Here is a 27,255-nt window from a genome sequence, read left to right on the forward strand (position 1 = left end):
TAATGTAAAAATAACTGCTAATATAATGGTGGACTCCCTGTGTGGTTATATAACATATAGCAATTATCTCGGCACTAAAATATTACCAAAAAGGATATTTTCTCCTATTCAATCAACTAGAAGAGGGTATCATTTGAGAAAGGCTGTTTTACATTTTTAAATTAATTGAAATAAAATCTGGCAGTGGAAGTTTTGTTTAAAGGGATAAATTATATGCCAATATGGCTCAAAATAGCAATCTGATACTTTTCTGACTAGGAAACAAAAGTTTCTTGACCTTCCCCCAAGATTATATTCTTCCTAGAAATATGAAATGATACTATTATTCCTTCATGTTATTCCTATCCCCACATGTACATCAAATGTAATCCCTACTGCTTTTCAAGAAAATAACATGAAAAGCCACTAAATAAATTATTTTGACTTTGAATAGGGTTCCCACTACAAATGAATTACCACAAGAGTAAATAACAAATGATTTGTTCACTTTTCCCTTCACCAAGTTTAATGGAAGCTTCTCTTAAATGATCTTCTCCTCGCAGATCATTTAAGAGAAATTTATGATGCTGAAAGAAGGCACACCTTATCTGAGCCTAAATGACCACAAACAATGAGCCATTTTATGGGTGTTAAGCAAGAAATTCAATAAAAAGGTGATTTAAAAGGGCAGAATGATGATATTTTCTATTTAATCTTTTCTCTAATTGATTGGTAAGTGCTTCAACAATACTGAATTTTTTTTTCATTCAGGGGAAATGGCTCTAAATCATCATTTCATTGTAGGCAACATGCTTCATTTATCTAGTTTCTCTTCCCTAAAATAAAGATGTTGTATTAGAGGCAATCTAGTTGACAATGTTCTGGGTCAGACATCAAAATGAATAAGTCAGAGTAGATTAAGACAAAAGACTGCTTTGATAGGAAGTTTCATCTAAAGCCATTCAAATTCAAAACCCATGTGAAATGCATTTGGTCCACAACTCTCCAAAGTCCCAAAGTTGGGACTTTTGGACCAAGTTATTGCAAAACTCTCCCAGGTCCTTCCAGTTCTAAGAAGCAATCCAGGAAATCACTGTATTATGAACTAATATAAAGGATATAAAGATATAAAAAGATATAAAGGAGATAAAAGACTATAGAGGGTATTAGAGTGAGAAGCTATTTCTTATTCTTCACTGACTCCTCTTATAGAGCTGGATATCAATGTTTATATCCTTTCACCTTGTCCCTAAGTCATCCAACTATTGCTTAATGCCGTTTCTTCTGAGAAGAAAAATTAGTTGGTAGGAGAAGAAGACCAAAAATATCCCAGCTCATATCATAAACACTTTTATTGGGAACTTATTATGTGTAAGGCACTTATTATGGACCAAATGTTTGTGTCCTCTCAAAATTCATATATGTGAATGCTAACCCCCAATGTATTAGGAGGTGGGGCCTCCGGGAGGTGATTAGATCATGAGGTGGAATCCTCATGAATGGCATTAGTGACCTTATAAGAAGAGACAGGAGAGTTTGCTCTCTCTCTGCAGTGAAAAAACAATGAGAAGATTACCATCTACAAACCAGAAAGTAGATCCTCACCAGACATCAAATCTGTCAGCACCTTGATCTGGGACTACCTCAACTCCAGAAATGTGAAAAACAGATGTTTGTTTGTTAAGTCACCCAGTCTATGGTAATCGTTATAGCAGCCTGAACTAAGACAACATTGTTCCAGACATTTGGGATAAATCAGGTAACAACACCAGCAAAGATATCTGCTCTTGTGGGGATTATATTCTGCAGAGACAGGCAACAATTATTAAACTTAATAAAATGAGTAAATTCATGTATATGTGAGAAAATAGGAGGGTGCTATGGAGAAAATAAAGGGAAAACATAAGGGTAGAAGGGACTGGGAGGGCAGGGGGTGAGGGGTAGAGGGGTGCAATAGTTAAAAGAAAGGTTCAGAGTAGACCTCAGTGAGGTAAAATGTGAGCAAAGACTTGAAAGATGTGAGTGAGTCAAGCAAGTGTACTGAGGTGGGTGAAAGGGGCACTAAAGTCAAGGCCTTGGGAGGACAGCATGGGTCATGTGCCCGAGGAACAGCACAGAGGCCACTGTGCAGGAGACAGAGAGCAGGAGTCCTGAGAATTCACTTGGAAACAAATAACATGTGCCCTGTAGCTATAGTATGGGCGTTCAATTTAAATTAGAAAGAAATGAGGAGAAACTGCTGTGTTTTGAGCAGAGGAGGAAGATGGAACAACTTTTCTTTTTTCTGATTGAAATGGGGTACCATGGTTAAGAGCAGTGTCTTCGGAGTCCAGCATCTCTACGGCTTATCAGCTTGTGTACTCAATGTCAAGTTCCTTAATCCCTGTTTCACCTACTAAAGCAGCATACAAGTGTGAGCACCACATAGGACTGATTATAGAGATAAAAGAGACAATGCATCCAAACAACTTTGTATTGTAACAAGCATGTTGTAACTGCTGAATAAATTATCTCGTACTTTGCTACTTCCAACACAAACAATTTCTCCAAAAATGAATACCACTAATACCAGGATCATTCTAAAACTCCTTTCCAACATCTATTTTTGGAGAGATGAATCAACCAAACAATCTCAACTATGTGCAAAGGATTGTTCTAGGTACTTGGAGGATATACAGAATTTAAAATGCAGCCATTAATATTAATAAAAATATGATTTAGGTAAAGAAATAAAACATACATATAAAACGAGGTTTGTTACTACTCAGCAATAAAAAGTAGTAAACTTGATATGATAAACACATGAATGAATCAGATTCATTATGCAGAGTAAAAGAAACCTCACACAAAGAGCACATACTATGTGATTCCATTTATGTAAAATGAATATTAATCTACAGTGACAACAAGCAGATAAGTGGTTTCCCGGGTCCAGGGGGATACAGAGGAATGAACTATACAAAGGAGCACAAATAACTTTTTGGAAGTAATGGAAATGCTCTGTATCTTGATGATAATATGGTTTTATAAGTGTACAACTGTCAAAATTCATCAAATTGTATACTTTAAATGGGTGCCATTTATTATATTTAAATTGTTCCTTCGTAACATTGATGCCAGCAAAAACAAAAACAACTGTAATAACAAGCGATCACGATGGCCTGGACGCGCAGGCAAGAGTGTACCTTTTACCAGCTTTTGACTAGAAAATTACTGGACATGTTTAGTTTAGATTTGAAAGATCACACAATAATTTCCAAATATTACTTGATTTGCCTTAGGTCTAGAAATCTTGTTGAGTTTGAAGAAAAAGTCCCCCTGTTAAGTTGGTTAGTTTTGGTCTCATCCAGTCAAATGTTTCAGTAACTTTATGTCAGCCTTTCTATTTCTCATTGGAACATCCTTTCACGTTAAACTTATTCTCTTTTATTTTTCTATACTATATATGAGCTCATTTCCTCTTGGAACACTGGCCCTTATAGAGACTTAGAGCACTTTCTTACTGCTTTCAATGTAACTCACAAAGATTTTAATTAGTTTCATTTTTAAATACAGGTAATTATGGCTTCTGTCTGGAACATTTTTCAAATGATGTATGAGAGAAGAGGGGGAGTGCCTCATCTCTCTAATTCTGAAAAAGGAAAACATTTCAAAAGATTTTTTTAGGTGATCCTATACTATATTTGGTTCCCAAAAGCTACAACATATTTTTTATGAAATGGCAAATAAAACAGATGCATATGTCCCTAGAGTGTGAGGAAATAAATGGTAAAGGACACTGTGTTCTTCCTGTGATTAATTTTGGTACAATGTTCTATGAACATTGAATAAATCATTTAAAAACTGCGATTCCCACTTATTTAAAAGGTTTAATTTACTTATAAAATTAATTGCTTATTATAAAGAACACATTTATAAGTTATTCTCCAGAAGCTAATCTTTGAAAGTATATTTAAATATATTTAAGTAAATATAAAATACATTTTATATTGATGGAGGATATTAATAGCAAAATATAGTTTAAAGAGTAAATTGTTTAGTTTTCTTATGCCTACAAGACAAAACAAAAAAAACAGATCTCTATGAAAGCTTTCAGTTCAGCATATTAAATGTGTAAGGAGTCATACTGGATTTCAAATATGGTATCCGTTTTGGAAAGCAAATTTCGGATTCTTGTAGACAGACTGAAAATTATTTCTTAATATAGATGACTCAAAGAAATACCTGTCAGGGAGTTAAGAATTCTGAATGCAGACACACCTGAAAAAAAAGGTGATGATGTATTTTCTGTGGAGCATTTGCCAAAGGACTATCCAGCAGAGACATAAATAATTAAAATTAAACTACAGTCACCAAAACAAATGAACCATATTCTGGAGCAGTGGGTTGACTTTTAATCCTGATTTTTCACATACTTCTAAGCCCACAAAATTCAAGCATCTGCAGCAAATCTCCACATCAATAATCTGAATTAGTAGGATTCCACTGTAATTTCAGAAGTGCTCATCACTGGAATCTCTGATGCAGTACAATTGAAAATTCTTCTTAGATAAAACTGATCCCAGCAACAACATTAAATGCTTTTACAGTGGTAAACAAAGTAAGGTGGGATGGGTCTTAAAAGGTGTGTCTTTGTATCAATAGTACACTGTGTTTATTTAAATCCCAAGGATCCCCTCTGCCTCATTTCAAGGCCTTATTTCCTTCTTTCCCTGCCAGTATTAGATGTGGGTCCTGCTTCCCCGGAGTTTATATTTCTGTGTAAGGCTAGCCCTGTAAAATAAAAATATTACCAAAGAAGAAAAAAAACAAAAATACAAAAAAAAACCTTTAAAAAAGAAAAAAGGTAGAAATTATACCAAAGTCCTCTTTGAAGATATGCTGAGCTTGTTTTTTCTAAACTTTTGCAGGATGCATTAAAGATATCTGTGGAAAGCCTGAGAAAAAAAGGTGACAGGAGACCACACAAATCACTTCTATGTTCTTGTTTACAGCATTTTTGCTTGACATAACCCCATGTAGGTGATGTTATAGAAGCTTTGATATCTGGCAAATTAAGTCAAATATATGAACTGCAGTTTAAGAAGCATAAATGTCAGCTTTCTAAAGCCTTCCACATCAAAGCAATCAGCAAGGGTTTTTAAACACACACTATAGCAGTGTATTAGGTGTCATGCGAGATACAGAAGATATACTCTCTTATTAGGCACACAGAGGTATTTTAAAAACATATAATGACTGAAAGGATGAGACATGAAAGCTACCCGTAGGGAAATATTTTTGTGCAAATAAAGTGCCTAATCATAACTGATCAGAGAATTAGGAAATCTAGAGTAAAACGCATGTTATAAAGGGAATACTAGGCAATACAAATTAACAATGTCTCCATGGTCAATGACAAGGAACTCAACCTTTCCGAACTTCTGTTTACCCAAGTGACAGGGGTCAGCCTAAGGGACTAGTGTTCACAAGAACAAGTTGGCTTTGCAAATGCATGATGGATCCCAATTCTCTAAATCCTCAACCCTCACCACACCTCATTCCAACCCATCACCCTCCAACTCTCCAATGGAAGAGAAAATATCTGGGAACTCAACCTTTTAGGACAGTAGTTGTAAAAGCCTACTGTGTACTTGGGATCAGCTTCCAGCTGAGGATACCAGATCTAAAATAGTTTTACTTGTTTTATAATAAACTGTATTTGTCACTATCAATTAATCAAACCCTAGGCTTAGGGAAACAAATATTTAGAAAAGAGATGGCATTTTAGGTGGGAGGGAGGGTATAAGAGAACAGAATTAGAAATGAGCATGGTTTACTCAGGACACAGTGAAGAAACCTACTTGCTAGGTGAAAGGATTATACATAAAATTACTGGATAAATAAGGCTCTTACAAATTACTATAATAATGTGGGGGAATTCATATAACAGGCAATAGGGAACAACTGTACATTTCTGAGCAAGGGCATCCATGACACCATATAAGCTAGAGAGGGGGAGCCATAAGAAGAGAAACCAGCTACAGCAGCTGGGAGGAATAAAATAGTGTAAGAATGATGTGATGATGGATTAGGAAGGACCTCTGGAGGTAGAAAGGAAAGAGACATTTTTCCTAAGAAACAAAAGGATTGAACACATATTGAATCCCCCGCCCCCCGCTTCAGGTCTCTTCTCAAATGTCATACAAATGAGGGTCTTCTCTGACAAACCTCCATAAAAATTACAGTTCTGTTTCTCATCTGTGTACTTCCATGTCCCACTCACTGTTTTATTCTTCTCCATAAAATGTGTCACCATATGACACACTATGTATTTTATTTATTTCTTTAATGCTTTTTCCCACCATTAAAATGTAACTACCATGACCTTGTTCTGCTTATTTTCCAGTTCTCCTGAGCCCATAGGAGGGGGTTTCATAAATTTTGAGTTGAGTGTCTTGAGTGAATTAATATGCAATAAAGAAAACAAAGATGAAGGAACTAATTATGTTTTTCCATGCTCCTTACCTGGGGTTCTAGTAGAAAATTAACATGCATGAAACTATTTCACTAAGTAACTCTGAATAAATTTTATGTTCTTAAAAGGAAAGTTCAACAACTGTTCAGTGGAACACTATAAAGAAAATGCAATTTGGACAACTAGGTAACCCAAAACAGATCACACAACAAACCAAAGAAATTTCCCATAGTTCCCATATCCTCTAGTAAATGTGAATTATGGCAATACTATTGCTAATTTATATTCATCAAACTGTCTTCTTTCAGGATTTCAAACTGTTCACAGAAGGTTTTCATGTGTCATTACAATATGCATTGCAAACAGAAGACACTAAGGGATTAAACGACCTCTCATATGTTGTCACTCCCAGATCCATGAATAGAGCATTCCTTACTTCAATACTAACACAGAACTTAGTTGGAAAATGTTTTGGTTCTCAAAAAGCAGGTTAGAGCCATTAGATTCAGGAAATAAGTATAAGAATATGCTCTTTTTTTCCTGTGGAAGAGCATAACCTCAACGGACCACTGAGATGGAAGACTTTATTAGATCATGACGAATCTTAAATATCATTAATTCATTCATCAGTATCTAGAAACTTTCTTCAACCAGATGGGCAAGACAAAGAAAAATAGTTTATTCTTAGCAATATTCATACCAAAACATTTAACCATTTTGCTTACAAGAACCACTGAAGTAAAAATAGACACACACACACACACACACACACACACACACACACACACAAGGATGCTAAATCATATTCTGAGTTTAGAACGGAATGAGAACGAAAACAAGGTTTCTCAGGAACAAAAGGGAGTGGGACATTAATGTTTAAGTACTAGACCCACACACATATTATAAAAGAAAGATTTTCATGACTCCAAGCCAGAACTCATTTTAGCTCACCTTGGAAAATAGTGCCAGCAAAACAATTCGGTATCAGTTAATTTTGTTTTCTAATAAATTTGCGGAACAGCACTGGGTTTATTGAGGAATAGTACATCTTCTGATCTCCTGAGACACAGGATAATTCAGGAGTGCTGGCCATGTATTCCTCCATCCTCAAAGCCCATGAACAGTATAGCTTGGCCTTAGGCTGGGAACTTCAGGATCTCTATCCATTTCTGACTCAGCCATCACCCTGTAATTTAGGAAAGTTACCATCTCAGTTATGTTTTCTCATCTGCCGAAGGGAAGCAAATGTTGTCGTCCCTTGAACTCAGACAGGTACATGAGATAACAGATAAGGAAGTGTTTTAAAAGTTGAAAATTAATGTACTGATTCAATGTATTAATCTATAACTTCACCTCAATCAGAACTACTGGTATTATTTGAAGAGGATAAAGAAAGACAGTAAAGTTGGAGAAGTGTCTTTACAAATCATAAACAAGTATTTATGAATAAAAGATGGAGCTGCTGAGAAAAATAGAAAATTATAATAATATTATTTATATACTAAGTATATATTCCCACCCAGTATCAATATATTATTTTACAGCAGCAAGATAAATAAGAATAAAGCTATTTTTATTTAGACAGCGCTGTAACTTAAAAAAAAAAGCATAAACTAAAACAAATATGATATTGAAATGAGTTTGGAACGCTTCTTTCTCTTTCTTTTCTCGCTTCTCTAGGGATTCACCACCCAGATGATTCCAACCTAAATTTTAACTATCTCTGACTTTAGCACTGTTGACCAAATGACAACTATTTAACCTAAACCATATAGAGGTTGAATTCAATCTAACTATAAAAAGACATTAATCTGGTTCAAACAAATCTTTGAGTGATAACTGTTTCCATGGGATTGATTGTCTTGGAGGCAACTGCATTTTTTTAAAGATAGAAGTATTTTGTGTTTTTATTTGTGGTGACATTTAATATACTACTCTGTCATAGTACCTCCTAATACACTCTATGGATGTTTTAAATAATTATTCTGTGGATTGTAACACAAAATAAAACTTGGTTCACAAATAGCAACAGAAACAAATAGAAATGGAGAAAAATATATGAAAACGTTTTATTGCTTGTAAAAATTAATGTCTCAAGTTTTCTTCTATCTCCTCTCAGTGGAAAGTCTCACATTTAGTTGTGAAAACTTAAAAATCTCTCCTCTCACTGTGGCCTTAGGATAAGGGAGCTATGCTGGCAAAGGCCAGAGATGCTCACCACGGGGCTAAATGATTGCTCCATGGTACTTTTATGGTAAAATTGAATTTGTATGATCTATTCTTTTGAAGCAAGAGGACTTGGAGTGTTTTAATGTCATCCACAAACCAAAAGGAAAAGATCTGAAATGCTGGCCATAGCCCTGAGATTAATAACCTCTAGTAGTAGTTTTCAAACGTTTTAAAATAAGAGACTCTTTCTTTATACAAAATCCTGAAGAAAGCTCAATATTAAAACAGATAAAAGGCTTTGGTACCCTACTGGATTCAGGGCAGAGACTTTGATGTCCTCCCCTCTCTGTGCTCTTAACCCTCAGTGGTGGTCCTGAGGTGCCTACTCAGAACCCTTAGACTTCATAATGCATCACCTGAAATCCATTGGCCTTGTATAGTTCTGTGAAATTTAGAACTGAAGAATACAGTTTGTTTCATAATAGCAATTTGATTCAAAAAAGGAAACAAATCAGGGTGCCCAGGCCAAAGTACTCAGAATAAAATAAAGCCAATGACTTTCAGCCTAGGCTTTCTTGTAGCCCCACTCTCTTTATACTAGGTCTTGACATTTAGGAAACGCTATCTTGAAGTCCCTATGCCCTGAAGAAGTTTTGAATCTAGTTTTTCATATCTGATCCCTCCTTCCTTTTCTCAATTATAATCATAATCATTCAGGATCCGTTACCTGAACATTTTTACAAATGCCTAACTCATTTACCTTCCTCTAATGATCCCATCCTTCTTCAACACTATAATTTGCAGTCCAGTCTTCCATTAACATGTCTTTCTAAAGTAAGGCTCTGATAATTGGCACCCCCCCATATATATACACACACACACACACACACACACACATTCTTTGGCAATATATTGACTGCTAAGTAAACTTCTAAATGTAAGGTCATAAACCAGGTATCTAAGGCACCGGGTAAAAAATATCAATGTGTAAATCTGCTTAGGGCACACAATAGGGAGTTACAGAGACTCTGGAAATATAGAGAGTGCACACCCTGCCCTACGCATTCAAATTCAACTAAAAATAACTGTAGCTTTGGACCAGAATGCTACTAGTTCCTTGATTCTAAATCTCCCATCTAGCCATAGCTGCGTTTTAGTCACATCACGTCATGCTTGGCACAATGCTGTTTCAATGTTTTTGATCATGCTGTTCTTTCTTCCAAGTGCTCCGTTCCCTAGTAAGTCTATCCTCATTCCTCACCTCTTCCAGTTCAACTACTATATCTTCCAGGAACTTTCTTTTGTTCTTCTAGTAAGAATGAATCTCTTATTCTCCTGTGTGGTCACTACATTTTATTTCTTACATAGTTATAAGCATGGAATATATATTTATATCCCACGAAAAGCTTTGCACAGAACCTTACACACAGAGTGCACCGAATAAGTGTATTTACTGAAGTGGAAGAGCAAGTGAATTAAACACTTACCACTACTAAATACAAATAACTATCCCAATACTGTTTCATAATTTAGACAGAGTATATTAAGTTATTAAATGTATGAGCAAGGCATTTGACAAATATTTTAAGATATATTTTGAAATATGTGGAGAAATATGATCTGGCTACTACTACAGAGTCAAAGCTGGTTGAATGTTACTATACAGTGAATTCAGACTGACCTAACAGTGGCTATTGAAGTGTGGTTCCTTGCAGCATTCTGATGACTCTCTTCTCTTTTACAATTGTATCCATTTTTTAAAAAATCACCAAGTGGATGTAAATCATATTTGTAGATGGCACAAGGACAGAGTTACAGGTCAATATTCAAAATAGCTGACTGGCTGTATTCATGAACTAAAGTGGAAACCAGGGTATTTTTCCTTCCATTTCTTCTCCACCCCCACTTTCTCTTCATTAATCCATGCTGTACTGATGAATGACACCACCATCCACCTAGAGACTTAGGATGGAAGCCTGAGAGTCAGTCATGACTTCAGTCTCACTCTGACTCGCACATCTCATCAGTCAAGTCCTGCTGAACCCAAGTCCTTAGGATGTAGCAAATCTATTCACTCTTCTCCATCTCTCATGCTAAGACAAAACCATAAGGCATCGATGTCTTTCTTGACTAAATCATAGCTGCTTTGCCACTTTCTTATCTTTTCCTTTGCATTCCTCAAACCTGTCCTCTTGCCAGAGGAATCTTTCTAAAAAGCCAATTTTATCTTGTTCCTTGAGGCTTTTCCTCATCTTGACCCTTATCTGTTTCTCCAGTTGTATCTTTCAGGTTCCCTTTTGCATTCATGTTCAACTGTTTCCAATTTTTAGAATCAGTACTTCTCTACCATACCTCCATGACTCAACTTACACTTTTCTTTTGCTTTAATGTCTCTACACCCTGAAGATGTCCACATCCTAACCCCCAGAATTTGTGAATACGTTAGGTTACCTGGCAAAGGCAGCTAAGGTTGCAGATATAATGAAGTTTGCTAATCAGATGACTTTGGAATAGGAAGAATACCTTGGATTACCCAGGTGGGCCCAGTGTAATCATCAACTCCTTGTAAGTGGAAAAGAGAAACAGAAGAGAGTCCGAGGGAAATGTGACCGCAAAAGAATGGTCAGAGACATGCAAGTTTGCTGGCTTTGAAGATGGAGGAAGGGGGTCACAACTGTAGCTTTTTTCCAGCTTCAAAATTTTATAAAAAGGAAGGAAGTGACTGTCTCATAGACTCTTTAGAAAGGAACACAGCCTTGCTGACACATTGGGTTTAGCCCAGTGAAACCCACGTTGGACTTCTTATGCATAGAAGTATAAGATAAAAAATTTGTGTTAAGATGTTATATTTATGGAACTCGTTACGGCATCACAGAAAACATATACACTGCCTAACCATGTCAATCTAGTGAAGAGACAATCATTCTATGACATCCAACTAATGACGAATATTGGTCCTTGTAAATAATTTCCATCATAAAGCTTTTAATTACTGATGAAACTTACATGTAAAATTTTTTTACCTATCACTGAGCTATAAATCTCTCCAGGACAGATACCTTCCTTCATTCCACGCCTTATTTATTTTTGTATTTCTAGCATCTTGCATAGGACCCTGAGTGGATATTTATTTTTAAGGATTTATTTTTAAGGCTTTAAGAATATTTACTTTTAATGATATTTATTTTTAATGATTAAAGGTGGAATTGAATACAATTATATTTCATGCTTTGAAGTAGGCTCACAATATTAACTGGTCAGTAGAGAATGGGAAAGCTGACCTATGAGCATGTGAAAAAACTTAGGTTTCAACTGACTGAATGTTCAGTATGAAGCAACACAATGATAAGTGACCAAAAATAACAACACACACACCCCCCCACGTATCTGATTGTAGGTATCATTATTTCCAGACCCAAAGAATGCTTCCTTTTTACTCTACCCTGCTCAGACATGTGAGGAACTATGATTAATTTTGGAACTGACATTAAGAAATCTTCCTACAATTAGAGTGTATCCAGACCAGAAGGAGGAGAGAGCCAGGAAGGATTGGGGAAGGATTTCAACACTGTGAAGAATGGTTTTAGAAATGGAAGATATAAAATTTAGAAAAGAAAAATTGGGATTTGGTTATGAGGGTGAGGGATATATTTATAGAAATTATTTTTTTAGTGTGGATGAGGAATTAGAATGCGTTTAAGTCCAGATCAACTGAAAACACAGAGCACAGCGCACTGGAGAAACTCAATAAATATCTTAGGAAGCAACAACAACAACATGCAGATGGCTAACTGGCAATAACTTCAGTAGGCAGATTTTGATTCAAATAAAGGAAAAGCCCTAATAATTAAAACTCTCCTTAAAAAGACTGTTACTTTGTGAGGTAGCAAGCACACCCTCCTTTTGAACAAGTAAACAGAGTTTGGATCATCGCCCATCACAGAAATAGCAGAAGGGTTTGCTGAATAGACATTTGGACTAGACTTCCAAAGTTCTAGTCAAATTTATGATTCTATTATTTGTTAAGTCCTTTTCCATTCTGAAGCAATTACTGTGATTCTCATTTTAGTGAATTTCACAATTATCTTGGTTTAAGACACATTACCACATACTTCCTGACTCCTAGTAAATTATTATTAACTTAAATGTTATCTCTAGATCCAAAGTGTCAACAGACCTACCAAGTCACCTAAATAATATCCCCTGTTCCCCCTAAACTTCATTTACTCTCTCGTAATAATCACTCTCTCATAACTTTCACATAATTTCTAACTCTCCAAAAACACACCCAGGAAGGGAATTTGAGGACAGGAAGAAATTATGATATTTTTTTCATTGTATAATCTCTTTTAATGAAGAAAAGCAATTAAGCAAAACAAGTTAAAAGCAAGCTGAGCTTTTTCTTACCGAGCCGTCTAGAACAAAAGACTTATCTGATTTATGCTAAAACTAGCTCATTTTAAACAGAATCTTAATACCCTAATCAAGTAAATTTAAAAAATAAATTAAAGGAAAACATTTTGCCTTTGTTATTCAGAGGCAAAAAAGATGACAATTAATCCTGCTCAGCATTCTCAGGCTCACTTCAGACATGATTTTTTTTTTTTTTGAATGAACAGTAATACAAATCATTATAAAACAAAATGGCAGGGATGTACCACAAAAAAATATTTTCCAATTTCTTCTGCTCTCCTCTCTTCCCTTCTTTTCTCAACATCTGTGAATCGTATTTAAACTTGTACTTTAAAATACATACACAAAGGATAAATGTTTTTGACCTTTTTAAAAAAAAATCTTCATGTCGTTTGTGATTTTAAAAGTTACCTTTTGTTTTCTTTGAAAATTAATTTTATTTGAATCATCCTCTGCAATACACACCCAATACTCTACTACATGTCCACTGTTGAGCGCTCACTATGCTCTAGAAATACATTATACACTTTACTGATAATTATACATGTAATTCTCAGAACTAAAAGAGGTGAATTTTATTATTTTCATTTTACAGACGAGGAAAATGAGGTTCAGAGACATCAAAAAACTTTCCCAAGCTACACAGCTAATAGATAGTAACTCTAGGGTCTAAATGTAGGTCTACTCAACTCCAATCTCCAAGATTTTTGGCTATCTGCTTTGCAACAAGGTTTACTGAGTATCTTCCATGTTACCAAGCTCTATAATCAATACAAAATTGAAAATAACAAAACCTCTGCCTTCAAGGATCTCACATTCTAATAGTAATGATTGACAAATTAATGAGTGCAATTCAATAGGAGAATTTCATAATAGAGATAAATATTAGGTGTAACAATGGTCCTAAAGACAGAATAGATCCACTTTGCCAAGTTTGGGATAGGAGGGATAACATATTCAATGACTGAATGTATGCTGCTCGTGTAGCTAGTCCTCGGACAAAAAATAAGGTTCTTTCCTAGAGTAGATTCTGCTTCTTCCTTGTTTCCAGCCATGCCAATGTACCTAGGTCTCACTAAGGTTCACTCAAGAGCTGGACAATCCCATCTGATGTTGTTCATTCACATTAAAAAGTACTTGTCTAGTGGTCTAGTGTCCCATTTCATCAGATCCCTTTTTTTTTAATGTAATTTTTTTAACACCTTTATTGGACTATAATTGCTCTACAATGGTGTTAGTTTCTGCTTTATAACAAAGTGAATCAGCTATACATATACATATATCCTCATATCTCCTCCCTCTTGTGTCTCCCTCCCAGCCTCCCTATCCCATCCCTCTAGGTGGTCACAAAGCACCAAGCCGATCTTCCTGTGCTATGCAGCTGCTTCCCACTAGCTAGCTATTTTACATTTGGTAGTATATATAAGTTCATGCCACTGAACAGATAAATTAGTTAAAACTATGTAGCACTTTCAAATACTGTAATTTTTTTTTTTTTTTTTACTTTTTAACAAGACAGAGCTACTGAGAGATTTATCTTTGCCAAGGAAATAATTTTCGGTGTCTCCTCAAATCACATGGAATATGTATGTAACCATGGATGTATAGAGCTTTCCTAGCTCCTGAAGCTGCCCTCTCAGGCTGCTGTCATTACTCTTCCACACCTTTTCTGCCTAGGGAAGTAATGTCTTACTGTCACACACGATCATCTCCCTTTGCCCCCATCCCCCAGGAGGCTTTCTCACCTTCAGCACTCCTCTCCCGGCTTTTGCTTGTACTCACATCATTCCTTAATCACTTCTTTTTATAGATATTTTTAAAATCCAATAGTTTATCTCCCTGTAATTTCTACGTCTGGGTCTGTCATTTCTGAAATGTCTCATAAAAATATTACCTCTTTTTTTAATAGACTCCAGAGACCAAATTTCCACCCCCTAAAGTTTGACCTTTGTAGAAATGACATATTCCTGCTTTATTTAATGCCTCTTTCGCCACAATCCTCAGTAAAAAGAAAAAAAATCATTATAATCAATTTTTCCATTGTATAGAAATACATTTGTGGCATATTTTTTTATGTGAACTCAGCACTTGTTCAGCTTTCCCGTTGTCTGGGTATCTCTATCAAGGGCCATTATGGACAATGACCTAAAATATGTTATAAAGTATCCATGGGTGGGCATCCCATCAAAGGTTTAAATGTTGCCACCTATTCGAGGGTTTTTTTTTTTTCTTTTTTTTAAAGCACGAATCTGAACTCTACACAATGAAAGTTTTAATGACATGTATCACAAGGTTGCAAAGAGCCCAGTGACATCTTTATCTGTGTGAAAACCAATTGTTTAGTTTCAAGGATAAAGGACAGGCCTCACTGAATAACCATATCTCCCTTCCCAGTCCTTTCATAATGGACCAAGGCCTAACTTCTCTTAAAGCAAGATAATAATTACTTCCATTAGTAAGGAAAATCTTTCAACACAGAAGCAATATGAATTGAACTGACAAACTGTACAGTGGCCCTGCAAGGAAAACAAACACCCTTCATCACCATGAAGCTCAAATCATCAATTCTTAAAGGACAAAAGCCAATTAGCTGAGTTGGTAACACTCTGCACAAAATGGCTGTGCTTTAGAAGCTGCCTGGGGAGTTGAGGGGGCTTTTTAAGGTACAGGATTACAATCCACCATAGACCTATTGAAAAAAAATTATCTCTTAGGTTCCTTGAAAATGTATGTATTTTTAAAATATGCCCCAGGTGATTGGTGGGGGGAGGAAGATGGAGGAGGGCTGGGCAGCCAACCTAAGAACCCCTGAGTCAGAACAATGGTAATGAGGTCAAGGTTTGTAATGGTGTTTCAGAGACTGTTCAGATGTCCTAACAGGGAAGTCAGCTACTTCACCGGCCTTGCTACAACGGTCATCCTTCTTTATACAGGACATTCTTCTAATTAGGGAATGACAGATTTGAAGTAGTTAAAGAAAAAAGAAACAGTGATTTAACCTAATGGGTCATGACATTACTCCTGACAAATAATGAGAGGGCAAATGCTCAACTAAATTGTTCTCACATCCGTTAGTCCAAGTTTTGGCTTTCTTTGGACCAATCACCTTCTCTCTTTCCATCGCACTGAATGACTCCTAATTTCATGCAGTCCTCTCCCAAAGAATGCCACTGGTCATAGCAAGTACAGGTGGGTCAGTGCAAATCCAACCACACTGCCAGGGAAGCTATTCAAATTGTATGCCCTATGGACTGCCAGTCAGATAATGCATTCTTTTATTTAAACAAATAATCACTGGAAAGACAGTTACAACAAGGCATCATGTAATTCTTTTAAGTCAGCATAGCATTAAAAATATCTGTTCACTAAGTTTAGGAGAAGATTTCTGGCATATTTTGCCACCAGCAATCTGCAAAAAACTTATGGTTAGCTTGTGAATGAGGATTTCCCTGTGAATTGCAATCACAGTTGGCCAATTTAGGGATTTCCATCCCTCTGGCAGCACTTTAGTCCAATCTAAATTTGATTGTTTCCCTGAATGGAGTAATTTAATTTTCTCCAAGTGTCTACTGACTTTATAATGCCAAGTCCAGAAATGGAAAACTGGGTCAGTTGACCAGGTAATTCAGGCCAAAAAAATAAAATATTGTTTAGAAACTTCATATACCACATGAGTCATTTTAATTTCCTGAATTACCCATTGTCTCAGTAGTCTAATTTTCTGGTCTGTATCTGGGCCATGTAACAAAAAAATCTTTAAGGTGAAAGAAAATACTATCCTTACTTCATACCTCTGGTAACATCCCTGTACTTTTTTTACTTGGTTGAAAGGAAACACTAATAATTACTGGAGATTACTTCAGCTGCTACAATTCTGAATGAGCTACCATGTGGTCACAGGCACATGGTGATTCACAGGCAAACAAGACAAGCAGAAAAGAGAAAGCTGCACTTAGTGGAATACACATTTTATATAAGTAGCTATAACGTGAATGTGTAAAGATGTGTTCTATAAAGTGGTAACTATTATTATCCTCGTGTTTATATTTCTTAATGTCAAAAATCTTGAAAACATCCATTCTGGAAAGCTATGGCTTCAACAGTCCCACAAGAGAAGGATCACATTGGTGATTTAAGTAACAATGACTAAGATTGAATGAAAACACTCTCATTCTTTCTAGAGAGAATTTTCTCTCTCTCTCTCTCTCTCCTGCCTCTCTCTCTCTCCCTCTCCATCTCTATTTCTACCAAAAGGACAAATAATAAGATGCTCAATTTAAGGAAAATACGGCCTTAAGCACTGCAGTCTTGTTCTTGTTTTTTAATTCAGAGATTTCCGACCACTGTAATTCTTCAACTCAGGTTCCACAGTTTAGGACAGCTGGCTGCAAATCCAGACTACTTGATAAATCATCTAGTTGAACAGACGATCATTTATCCCCAGGCTGGGAAAAAGTCAAAGGCCCTTCGGGCGTATATAGCTATTTGAGGATCTGAGAAGAATGAACCTATTTCTTTCAATATGAGAAGCACTAGATAAGCTACATGAATATAAAGTACAAGGGGACCCACTTCATTCTTTGAAACTTTCCCTCTGTCACAAATTGCCAAAAGGTACTTCCTGAAAGTCACAATGAATCCTGCTAGTTAGAAGCCATTAGAAGCCAAACTCCCAGGAGCCTCTTCCTGTTACCTATACACAGAGATATATACAAAAATGAATTATTATCCCTTTCTTAAAGAAATATTCCTTTAAGACTGATTGTTAGAGGGATTATAAAGAAAAGGCTTGACCACCAGTGGTCAATGGAGAGGTTTTCAAATCCCTTCCAAATTCTGTGAGATCACCTACATTGGGCAGGGAACAAGGAAGATCAAAAGGGTCGCGTCGGAGTCCTCCTCACACCCAGTTTACGGAGAAAAATTCTGGTTTTATTGATCTTATTTGTTTTTCCTTTATTAGAATATTTACCTTGAAGTAAAAAGAAATTTGAAAATCAGTGTATTATGAGAAAGAAAAAAGAGCATCCAAAGCAAAATCTAAAAAGAAATTTTATAAACTTATTTAACTAATCAGTCATTAAACAAGTATAATATTATTGAGGACCTACTTATGCCAGCCCCTGTTCTGGGGTCCTTGAGATATATAAGGCAGGGCAGAGATCTCTGCCCTTTTATATTCTGGTGGAAGAAAGACAATAAACAATAAACAAAATAAATGAAAACATTTTAAAGCATATTAAAAGATAATAATTGTTATGGAAGAGAAACTAGATTGGGGTAAGAGAGTTCAGGAAAGGGTCAAATCATAGTATTAAATAGGATGGTCAAAATAAGTCTCTTGAGACTCAGGTGTCATTTGAGCAAAATCTTGAAGGATGTGAGGGCATAGCCAATTATTTAAGTATCTTAAGGTAATTATGTTTCTTTTTCCCACAAAGATACCTATCGAAGAAGAGAAGACCCTAATTAGCTTTTCTTTGAAAATTTGGTCTTCAGGTGACTAAGTGGTTAGTATAAACTTAACTCATATATCACTCTATTACTCATTAATGAGGCAAAACATTAATTCATAAAAATGTTTCCTCTAGATGGTACTTCCAGTCCACAAGAAAATATTTAACTCCCTGCCCCCTTCAGCCCATTAATTTGCATCTAAAGAGCAGCATTTTGCCACTGAACTCCTAGGTTTGTTCAAAGGGGAGGCAAGTCCATTTCAGGTTCATCACTGTATGCAAGAGAAATGTGAAAATGTAAAGAGTTACAGAAATATCTAAATAGATTCGACTGAGTAGACTCAACCTTTCATGCTTTATTGTATTTACAATATTCTTTGTAGTATGGGCCATCAGAATACTGATGTCCAGTTAGTTATAACTTAAAACAATCACAGAATTATAAATTATAGGGTATTCATAGGATGGGCAGAAGATATTAAGACATTAATACCTTTTTAAAACCCTGGGCAGATTACAGACCATTAGTTTTCAAATTTATTTAATCTAAACGTTCACCGTGTGTCTTATTTTATCATCACCATTGATAAAAAACCATCTTTTACTTTTGTGATTTGTCATGTAACAATATACTTGAGAATGGAGTGTTTTTACTGGCTAATAATACAGATCCTATTATCTAGATATGTGAGGCTAAATTATTTGCCCAAGGTCAGTAAAGAGAAAATACAGGATTTGAACCCAGGTCTTATGACTTCATGACGCTCACCTACCAACCTATACTGTTCCCCTGTTATAAGGTAGAGTTTTACCCCTAAAATGAAACCTTCAAAATGAGAAACAACAGCATCTTATATAATACTCTATGATCAGTTTCCTTCACATTACCTCTAACTTTATTTTTAAGAATACGAAGATAAAACCCTGTTTCATGATTATTAGTGTGTAAGTGGAGCAAGTCTTTAAGGTCTCCTTAGGAATGGTTGGTTACTCTATATCAGTTATTTTAGTTCAAAATCTCCACAGTGTTTTGCCTATCATAATAAGCAATATCTCCTCTTATATCTTATAAATAAAAGAGTGTCAGCAATTTTTTAAAGATTATGTGTAAAGTTCTTCCCTGCTCCAAAATTCTATGATTCTAGTTAAAGATTCAAATCTCGTTAGTATACAAGCTAAGCATTCTGGGTAATTATAGTGTTCTTTAAAACCACTGGCCAACACAGTTTAAGAAATACCTTCTTACCAGCCTAAATGTTTTGATTTTTTTAAATCCAGATTAACAAAACTACATTTCAAAATGGATAAGTAAGATAAAATCATGATTTTGGAAAAGGAATTCTCATTTTAATATCCAATACGATATAACATAAATGTTTTGCTATTTATGATCTATTTTAGTAAAGCATCTAAATTTATATTTTTACTACATCATTCTTTAAACTGTTAGACTGTGAAGAGTCCTTTCTGTGTTCTTCTCTGAGGATTAATTAATCCACTACAAGCCTAACAAAATCCTTATTTAGTTTACCAGTTACTCAATGTCATAATTGTTTACGGAATGTAAATGGGAAACTTCTCATCACAGAGCCAATAGTGCAGAGATAAAAAGAAGCTGGGACTTTTCTTAGTAATAAATATAATGACAAAATTGATTAAATTGCAGCAAGAGATAATACAGAAATATTTACTCTTCGGGTAGCTTTTCTTGATTGTACTCAGAAATGACAGACATGTAGGCTAAAGAAGAACTGCAAAATAAATACCGAATTCTAAATAGTCGCATAGCCTTCTGAGTATATCGTACTGATGAAGTAGACATTTAATATCTCATTTCATGAAGTGAAATTCTGGTCTTTCCACGTTCGGTAGCTGTGAATGAGGGGCTTCCAGTACTGCAACAGTAGAAATCGTAACAGATAAACCAAAATAAATTATGTCTTGGTTGCAAATACATCATACATAGGCATGCCAATACAGTAAGATTCTGTCAACATTCGCGAATGTTTCTGAACAATGCCGAATAGTTAATATTTTCAAGCTAAATGAGGAGATATTATTTAAGAAGCCATAAGAAGAGAAATGTGATTATTTTCAAAATTAAACTAGTTCTACAACAGAAACCACAGCAAAATGTATTTCAGAGTTATAAAACAAATACACATCATGACATTGGTGACTGCAAACTGTGCACTTCACAGACAAATCAGCTACACAGCAACATGAGAGATGAAAGATGGTAACAAAAATCATGGAAACAGAAGAAAATGTATTAAGAATACTAAATGTGTTATTCTTCTCTAAGTATTAATAATATCAAATCTACTTCAAGAGTAAATAGAATATTAATTGTGGTTTGACATTACAGATAAATTTTTAAAATACATAATCTTTGATAGTACTTATCAATTAGTTGAGTGGAATCAATTATACCTAGGTATTAACACAATTGCTTACGAGAAAAATCTGTATTTTCTTTGTAATTATTCTAAGATCTTCATTTTCACTAATACAATAAAGTTTAGGCACTTTTAAAATGTGTAATTACATGCTTGACAGTTGTAATAACTTGGCCTTCTAGTAACATGAGAAACCTGGATAATCAAACAATAAACATTTGAAAGAGTCAAATGGACACTTATTTTGCAAATATGTTGTACGATTCATAAATGCAAGGAACAGCAAGTATGTCTTATCACAAGATAAGACAAATTTTGGCTTTATTGAAAGCTTACAATCCACAATCCTAACCCAATTTAAACACAGTTCTTATGATACATCACAGTTGATACAGTTTAAAAAAAAAAAACTCATGAAACCACATTAGTTAGCTTATCATCTTATATGAATTTCAGGAAAACTCCTGTACTTGTTATCAAGTTAGAAAATAAAATTTGATTATTTGCCACTGTGACAGTGAATCACATTAAAATTTTTGAAAACCCTCCAACACAAAAATACACTGACTTTATTTCCTTACAGGACCATTGCTGTGCATAGGCTAAGACATATTAAAGTGCTACTGGAATGATGTCTTACTAGAAAGAAATACTGCAGCTTTGGACAAGGATATGAATGATAGGAAACAAAAGAAGTTCAGAGATAGAGACAGAGAGGATTCAATATAATCTGTTGCTACAATTTTTTTAGATATTTGAATAAGTTTCCTTTTCCACCCTCTACTATGTCCACTACAAACCCTCCATGTCCTCCTCTACATCTACCTTTTCCAATATGCTCCCAACACACACATACTTAAGTCATGAGAATTGCAAATTCAAGATACAGTAAGAAAAATATTCTGGAAATACAATGGTCAAAAAAAGAAAGTCACATGGGGCTTACATTCTACTAGGAAAAAGTTGACATTAAACATATAAATCACTCACATAAATATATACAATTATAATGATTAATATGATGGAAAATACAGGCTTTCAATCAACATTTAACTGACAATTATTAACCTGTGCTCCCAAGCTATTAACCAGCCACGATGGCTGGATTTGCAGTTATTTGATGTAACTTTCTTTGACGTTTTCTTATTTAAATGGTCATTCATTTCTTTCAAACATTAGAGTAAAATATAAGTAAATAATTGTTGGAATGAAGTGACCAGTTAAACATACATAGAAAAAAAACAAAAAAACTAAATTCCCCAGGCAAATAGATAAATCTAAATTCTAGATAGACTGGAGAATAGTTAGTATTATCAATAGTCCTAACAACACCCATGACAAATTTCAAACCTAAAAAGAAAGTAAACGCAATGTCACAAAGACCACTTGAATCTACCTAGCCACAACCAACAGAAGTAAGGTTGGCCCTGAACACTCTCTCGCTTCAGCTATTCCAAAGAAAGCAAAGTTTATTCCTACCTGTGACCAATTAAAGGTGACATATCCTTGTTTAGAAAACATGAAAACAAATCCAAATAATCAACTCTAAAATTTGAAACAGAATGACCAAATGAAAATATGAGGCCTAATGGTCTACAGAGTGAGAAAGCTTCCGTTTCATTCATTATGATTCTGCCAGCACATAGCAATGAGTCTTAACATGTCTCCAACAGACTTATCTGTTTGTGTCATGTTATATGGTAAGGAATTCTGCAGGTTTCAAACCCTGAACAGTTAATTATGGAGTATGGAAGGATCCACACCAACTCTGTAAGGATACATCATAAAGTGATACCAGTGCTTACCTCTAGAGAGAAGCCTGGGGAGGAGGATGAAGAAGGTTATCAGAATAAATGTTCTTTTTTTGTAAATGTACTTTTAAAATGAAATACATTTGTCTATCATTGGACATTTAAAAATTCAGAAAATACTTAAGAATCCATACAGGATAAATCAAAATGATAGCAATAATGTTCTTGAACCTAGTTTTGCTTCTGGATTCAACAAAGGAAGACTTTAATCCACAGATGATCATTGCAGAGCACCTGAATTCACTAAAGAGAAAAGTGGTGTCAAGAAAAATGCTCCAGGATTATAATTTGATGGGAAGACTTGAGAAGCATGAATTTACAATGCATATCAGTTATTTTAGAGTAAGTAGGTTTAACACATATTTTATGCACAACTAGGATTTAACCTGATACAAGAATCCACACTGTCAAGTTTCCATACATTTTTGACTCCTCCAACAGGTGGCACAAGACAAGGATATCTTCCTAAGGGAGATCCTGATTCGTGTTATCTTTATCTTTTCTGAATGCCTATCACTGATCATACTTTTTAACCACTCTCCTAGCACTTCCATTTCCGTCATTTAAACTAACTTAGTCACATGTTTTCATTCCCTATTTTATTGACACTCATTGAATATGGATGCCACATCATAGTCAAGATTGTATTTTTTGCTCTAGAATGCAGATTTGTTGAACTAATTTGCAATTAATGAAGACTTATAAATCATGTTTCTCATTTCTATACACATAATTAACCAGTATGTAAAGGTGATCATTTTGATTTGCAAAATGCCCAAGTCCATCTTAAAGTCTTCTTTCCCCATTTAACACCAAGAAGCATCCTGGTCCTATTAACAGAAGACTGTAAAGGAAATACCAAATTCTTGTCCTGTGTAGTTTTGTGTTGACTGAGGAATAAAATTTGTAAAACTGGTAAAACTGGTAAATATATGTTTGACACACATGCCAACAGAAAACATTTAAGACTGACATAGTAAAACTGAGTAAAGTTAAGTGACACTTAACATTAATTACACTGAAATGAATATCAGCTTAGTTTAAACATGAATTATTCCATATGTAGAGTTAAATGGTTATATAATTAGCATATTATTTTATGAGTTACTTTTTTCACAATATAATGGGTATATATGTGTGCATATATTTAGAAAGTTTGTGTATACACATGCATTCATTAAAATACAAACATGCACATATACAAACACGTAGACATTTACTTCACTCAGCCAGTAAAATAAAATATAAATAGATTCCCTCTATGCCATCCTGAGTCCTACACTACGGAACATGGTGGTAAATGCCCACTTAAGAAAGGAAAGTAATGGTAATTTGGCCTTAAAAAAAAAAAAAAAAGTCTAGAAAGTATCCCAAATGGTACACAAAATCTCTAAAAGAATTGATACATACTGCCATTGCATAGTTGCTAAAGGCTTAAAATACGATTAAATTATATTATTGGAAATGGTTGACCAAAACACAAACTGCAATAGCATATGTTCTCTTTTTATTGGCTCAAAGTATCCAAACATTTGTTTCTAAAGCTCTATGTTACACATTTAAAACTTTGATATAATTTCTTATTTATCGCTCTGCTCATGTTCGGTGCTTTTTCAAACAGAAAAGTTTCCCTGCTAGATGACACTAATGTAAAGGTGCAGAACTGTGAGCTTTGGTCTCAATTCACCAGATTAAGATTCAGAGCAAAAGAAAGATTCAGAGAATTCAAGGAAACACATGCCTGTCTTTAAAATAACAACAACAAAAACCAAACAAAATAAAACAAAACTAGAGACCAAGGGCACATTCACCAATACATAGTTAAAAATGGTTACTTTAAAGGCTATGACACATATTTACCACAGTTGCATATCATCTACTTTCTTTTAATGAAAACACTAAACACAACGTGGATGGTTCTAAATGGCAAACTAAGCATGCTTTTAAATTTGGCACCAATACTGTCAAAGAGTACACATGCCTGACTTACCAAGTGATGCAGAAATGTAAACCTGAGTTGATAATGTTCTTAAAACAAAGTTAGTATGCACAAAAGAGAGAGCAGGCTCGTCTTCTCCTTTGTCTCTTTCAGGACACTGCCTTTGCAGGTTTTCATGGAGTCAACGTGTATATATGACATCTAGCAGACCACAAGCTGATGAGCCCAGAGCAGCACCATTTCAATGCTGCACATGCTTAGACTTACACCCCTAGGCAGAATGGCTGGGGCAGGTGCGCTCCAGAGTTAAATGTTTGAGGATGATATATTTCTGGTGGCTACACTCATCATTTAACTACCATCAAATGATACTGCAAAAACTGACACTGAAACCTGTCACTAATTTCTAAATATGCTAATTATACTAGCAGCTGACATGAAAAAAAAGTCACTCTAAAGAGCAAGAAAAAAACAAAGGGAAACATTTTGATGGATTTTTCTTACCTTAAATTCATAAAATATTCATTACCACACATACCTACCTCCCAGTGCCCATTATTAATGCCAAAAGGTCTAAATACATTTGAAAAATGTATTTTGCAAATGTTATTCACACTGATATTCATATAGATGATATTAAGAAGAAATAAAATAATGTAATACCTTTACTTTTACCTATGGATTTGATGAAATGGTTCCATGAAGAAAGGATTTCCATACAAAAAGAATAAAGAGAGAAACAACAATAAGAATTATGAATATATGTATATGCACTACTCTTTGAAAATTAAATATACAAGAAGGTATAAATAGGATTTGAACACAAATGGAGATACAATCAGTACATGTTGAGAAATCTGCCCTTTTTAAGGCAATACATGCAAAGAAATTAGAAAGCCCATGCTCACTTTAAAAGACTACACAAAAGGAGATACACAATGCTTATAGGTAGAAAAAGTATTGATTTTGTAGAACACTATACTCAGCATTCGAGAAGCCAGAAGCCAAAGATGTCTGCATGTTCCCAAACTGACATGCATGGGTGAAAAATGGACTCTTTCTGGTGTAGTACATAAAACCAAATATCTTTTTTCATATGTTAATTTATGATGGTTCTCGGTTTTTCTTTACTATAACTACCCTTAACTGCATATGCTGATAAATGTATGAAAACTTTCAATTACAAGTTCTTATGTCTTATTTAGTTGCAGATATTATACTGCAAAGAATAAAGGAAAATAAAATCAAAGGTGCAAACCAATATCAAACCAACAAAGGGGAGAAAAACACATGAAAAAATGTGAACAAAAATTATGTATTTAATTTGCAGCCAGATAATTTGCAAGCATTTGCCCATCCTTTGCAGTGATGGTTTGAAAGCAGCTACAGAACAAGAAAACACTGAAAGCAGAGTGGAAAAGGAACAGAGCCCATACCTTGGTCGCCCATCATCAGGTGCGCCAGACCTTGAAGGGAAACAAGAGCACAGTCAGCAATAAACAAGGGAGCATGGGAAGGCAGGGTTGTCACAGTGACAAAAATGTTCAGTGACAGACATCTTGTTTCCTATGAGACATGTCTGTATCACAGAGGCAAATCAAAAAGCATTCTTTCAACTCCTGGTTGGAATGCTTTGGGGCAAAGAGTTATAGAACTGCAATTTAAACAATTGCATATGCTGCACCACGTATTTCTTCTATGTATCAGTTGGAACATTCAAGAGCATAAGAGCATGACTTAAAATCCAACCAATCCCTTAAATATTGCACTTGCCCTTCGTGCCCTTTGATGAGACTGTTTTGAACACTGCCCCCACAGGGACTGCCATTCTTTGGTGATGAAATTATATTTTAAAAAACCCAAAAGAATACCTGAAACATGGGCTGGGTCTGATCTTTTTCCCCTCATCAAAAAATGAGAAGTTTCATAATTAAATGAAAAAAAAAAAAAAAACCACATCCTTAGCACACTGAAATGATAATGCAGAAATGTCTCCTTGTCTGACACATGTAGCAATCGAATAAGCTTGTTCAAATACAAAAAAGATCATCAGACATGCAGGTGTAAAGTTTGAATTTACTATAGAATAATGTTTTTAAGAAACAATGGATCACCTTTAAATAGGGTTAAGTAATTTCCCATGGAGAAAAAAATTATTCAGCATTTTACTTAAGCATTACTTAAATACTAAACTATGAGTTAACATGAGTATATTTAAGATATAATTTCATCAACGAAGTTTTCTGAAACAATATTGAATTCCCTTTATTTAAATTATTTTTTAACTCTTGCTTGACAATTTCAGATTAAGATCACCCCTTTTCTAAAGAATACTAGCAATGTTCTTTTAAAAAAAATTTCACTGTCCAAGAAGATACAACTTACTTTTTAGCATTAATTCCTAGTTCTTTATTCTAAATTCAGAAATTAAGTTACTTTTCAATCCCTGTATATTTCAAGAATATGGGATAATGTCAAAGAAATATAGCATACATACAAATTTAATAAAATGTGTATTTCATTTCCCACTGTTAGTTCAAATATATTTGAGACTTTGAGCTACATAACATTGTGTATTACTTGCATCAGTATTGAAATAATCTGTATCATTTCCTTAAAAGGGGTATTTAAA

The 27,255-nt window shown here is 34.8% G+C and overlaps 1 protein-coding gene across 33 annotated transcripts in view; it reads right to left on the reverse strand.

Annotated features, from left to right (window-relative positions):
- The window catches only part of NRXN1 (neurexin 1), a gene marked incomplete at its 5' end in the record, with an annotated part of 1,133,428 nt that overhangs the window by 1,007,807 nt on the left and 98,366 nt on the right, over positions 1 to 27,255 (reverse strand). For 13 of the 33 annotated variants that reach the window (XM_082852232.1, XM_082852235.1, XM_082852233.1 and 10 more), the window contains one exon: positions 26,060 to 26,089. The exons of 9 other annotated variants lie outside the window; for them this stretch is intronic. In XM_082852232.1, coding sequence (XP_082708358.1) covers positions 26,060 to 26,089 — 30 coding nt within the window. Of the gene's footprint in view, positions 1 to 25,286; positions 25,299 to 26,059; positions 26,090 to 27,255 lie in introns of all 33 variants that reach the window. 11 more of the 33 variants (XM_082852215.1, XM_082852236.1, XM_082852223.1 and 8 more) reach the window with 1 other exon arrangement.

This window comes from Leucopleurus acutus, assembly GCF_964270905.1.
Source record: "Leucopleurus acutus genome assembly, chromosome: 12".
NCBI lineage: Eukaryota > Metazoa > Chordata > Mammalia > Artiodactyla > Delphinidae > Leucopleurus > Leucopleurus acutus.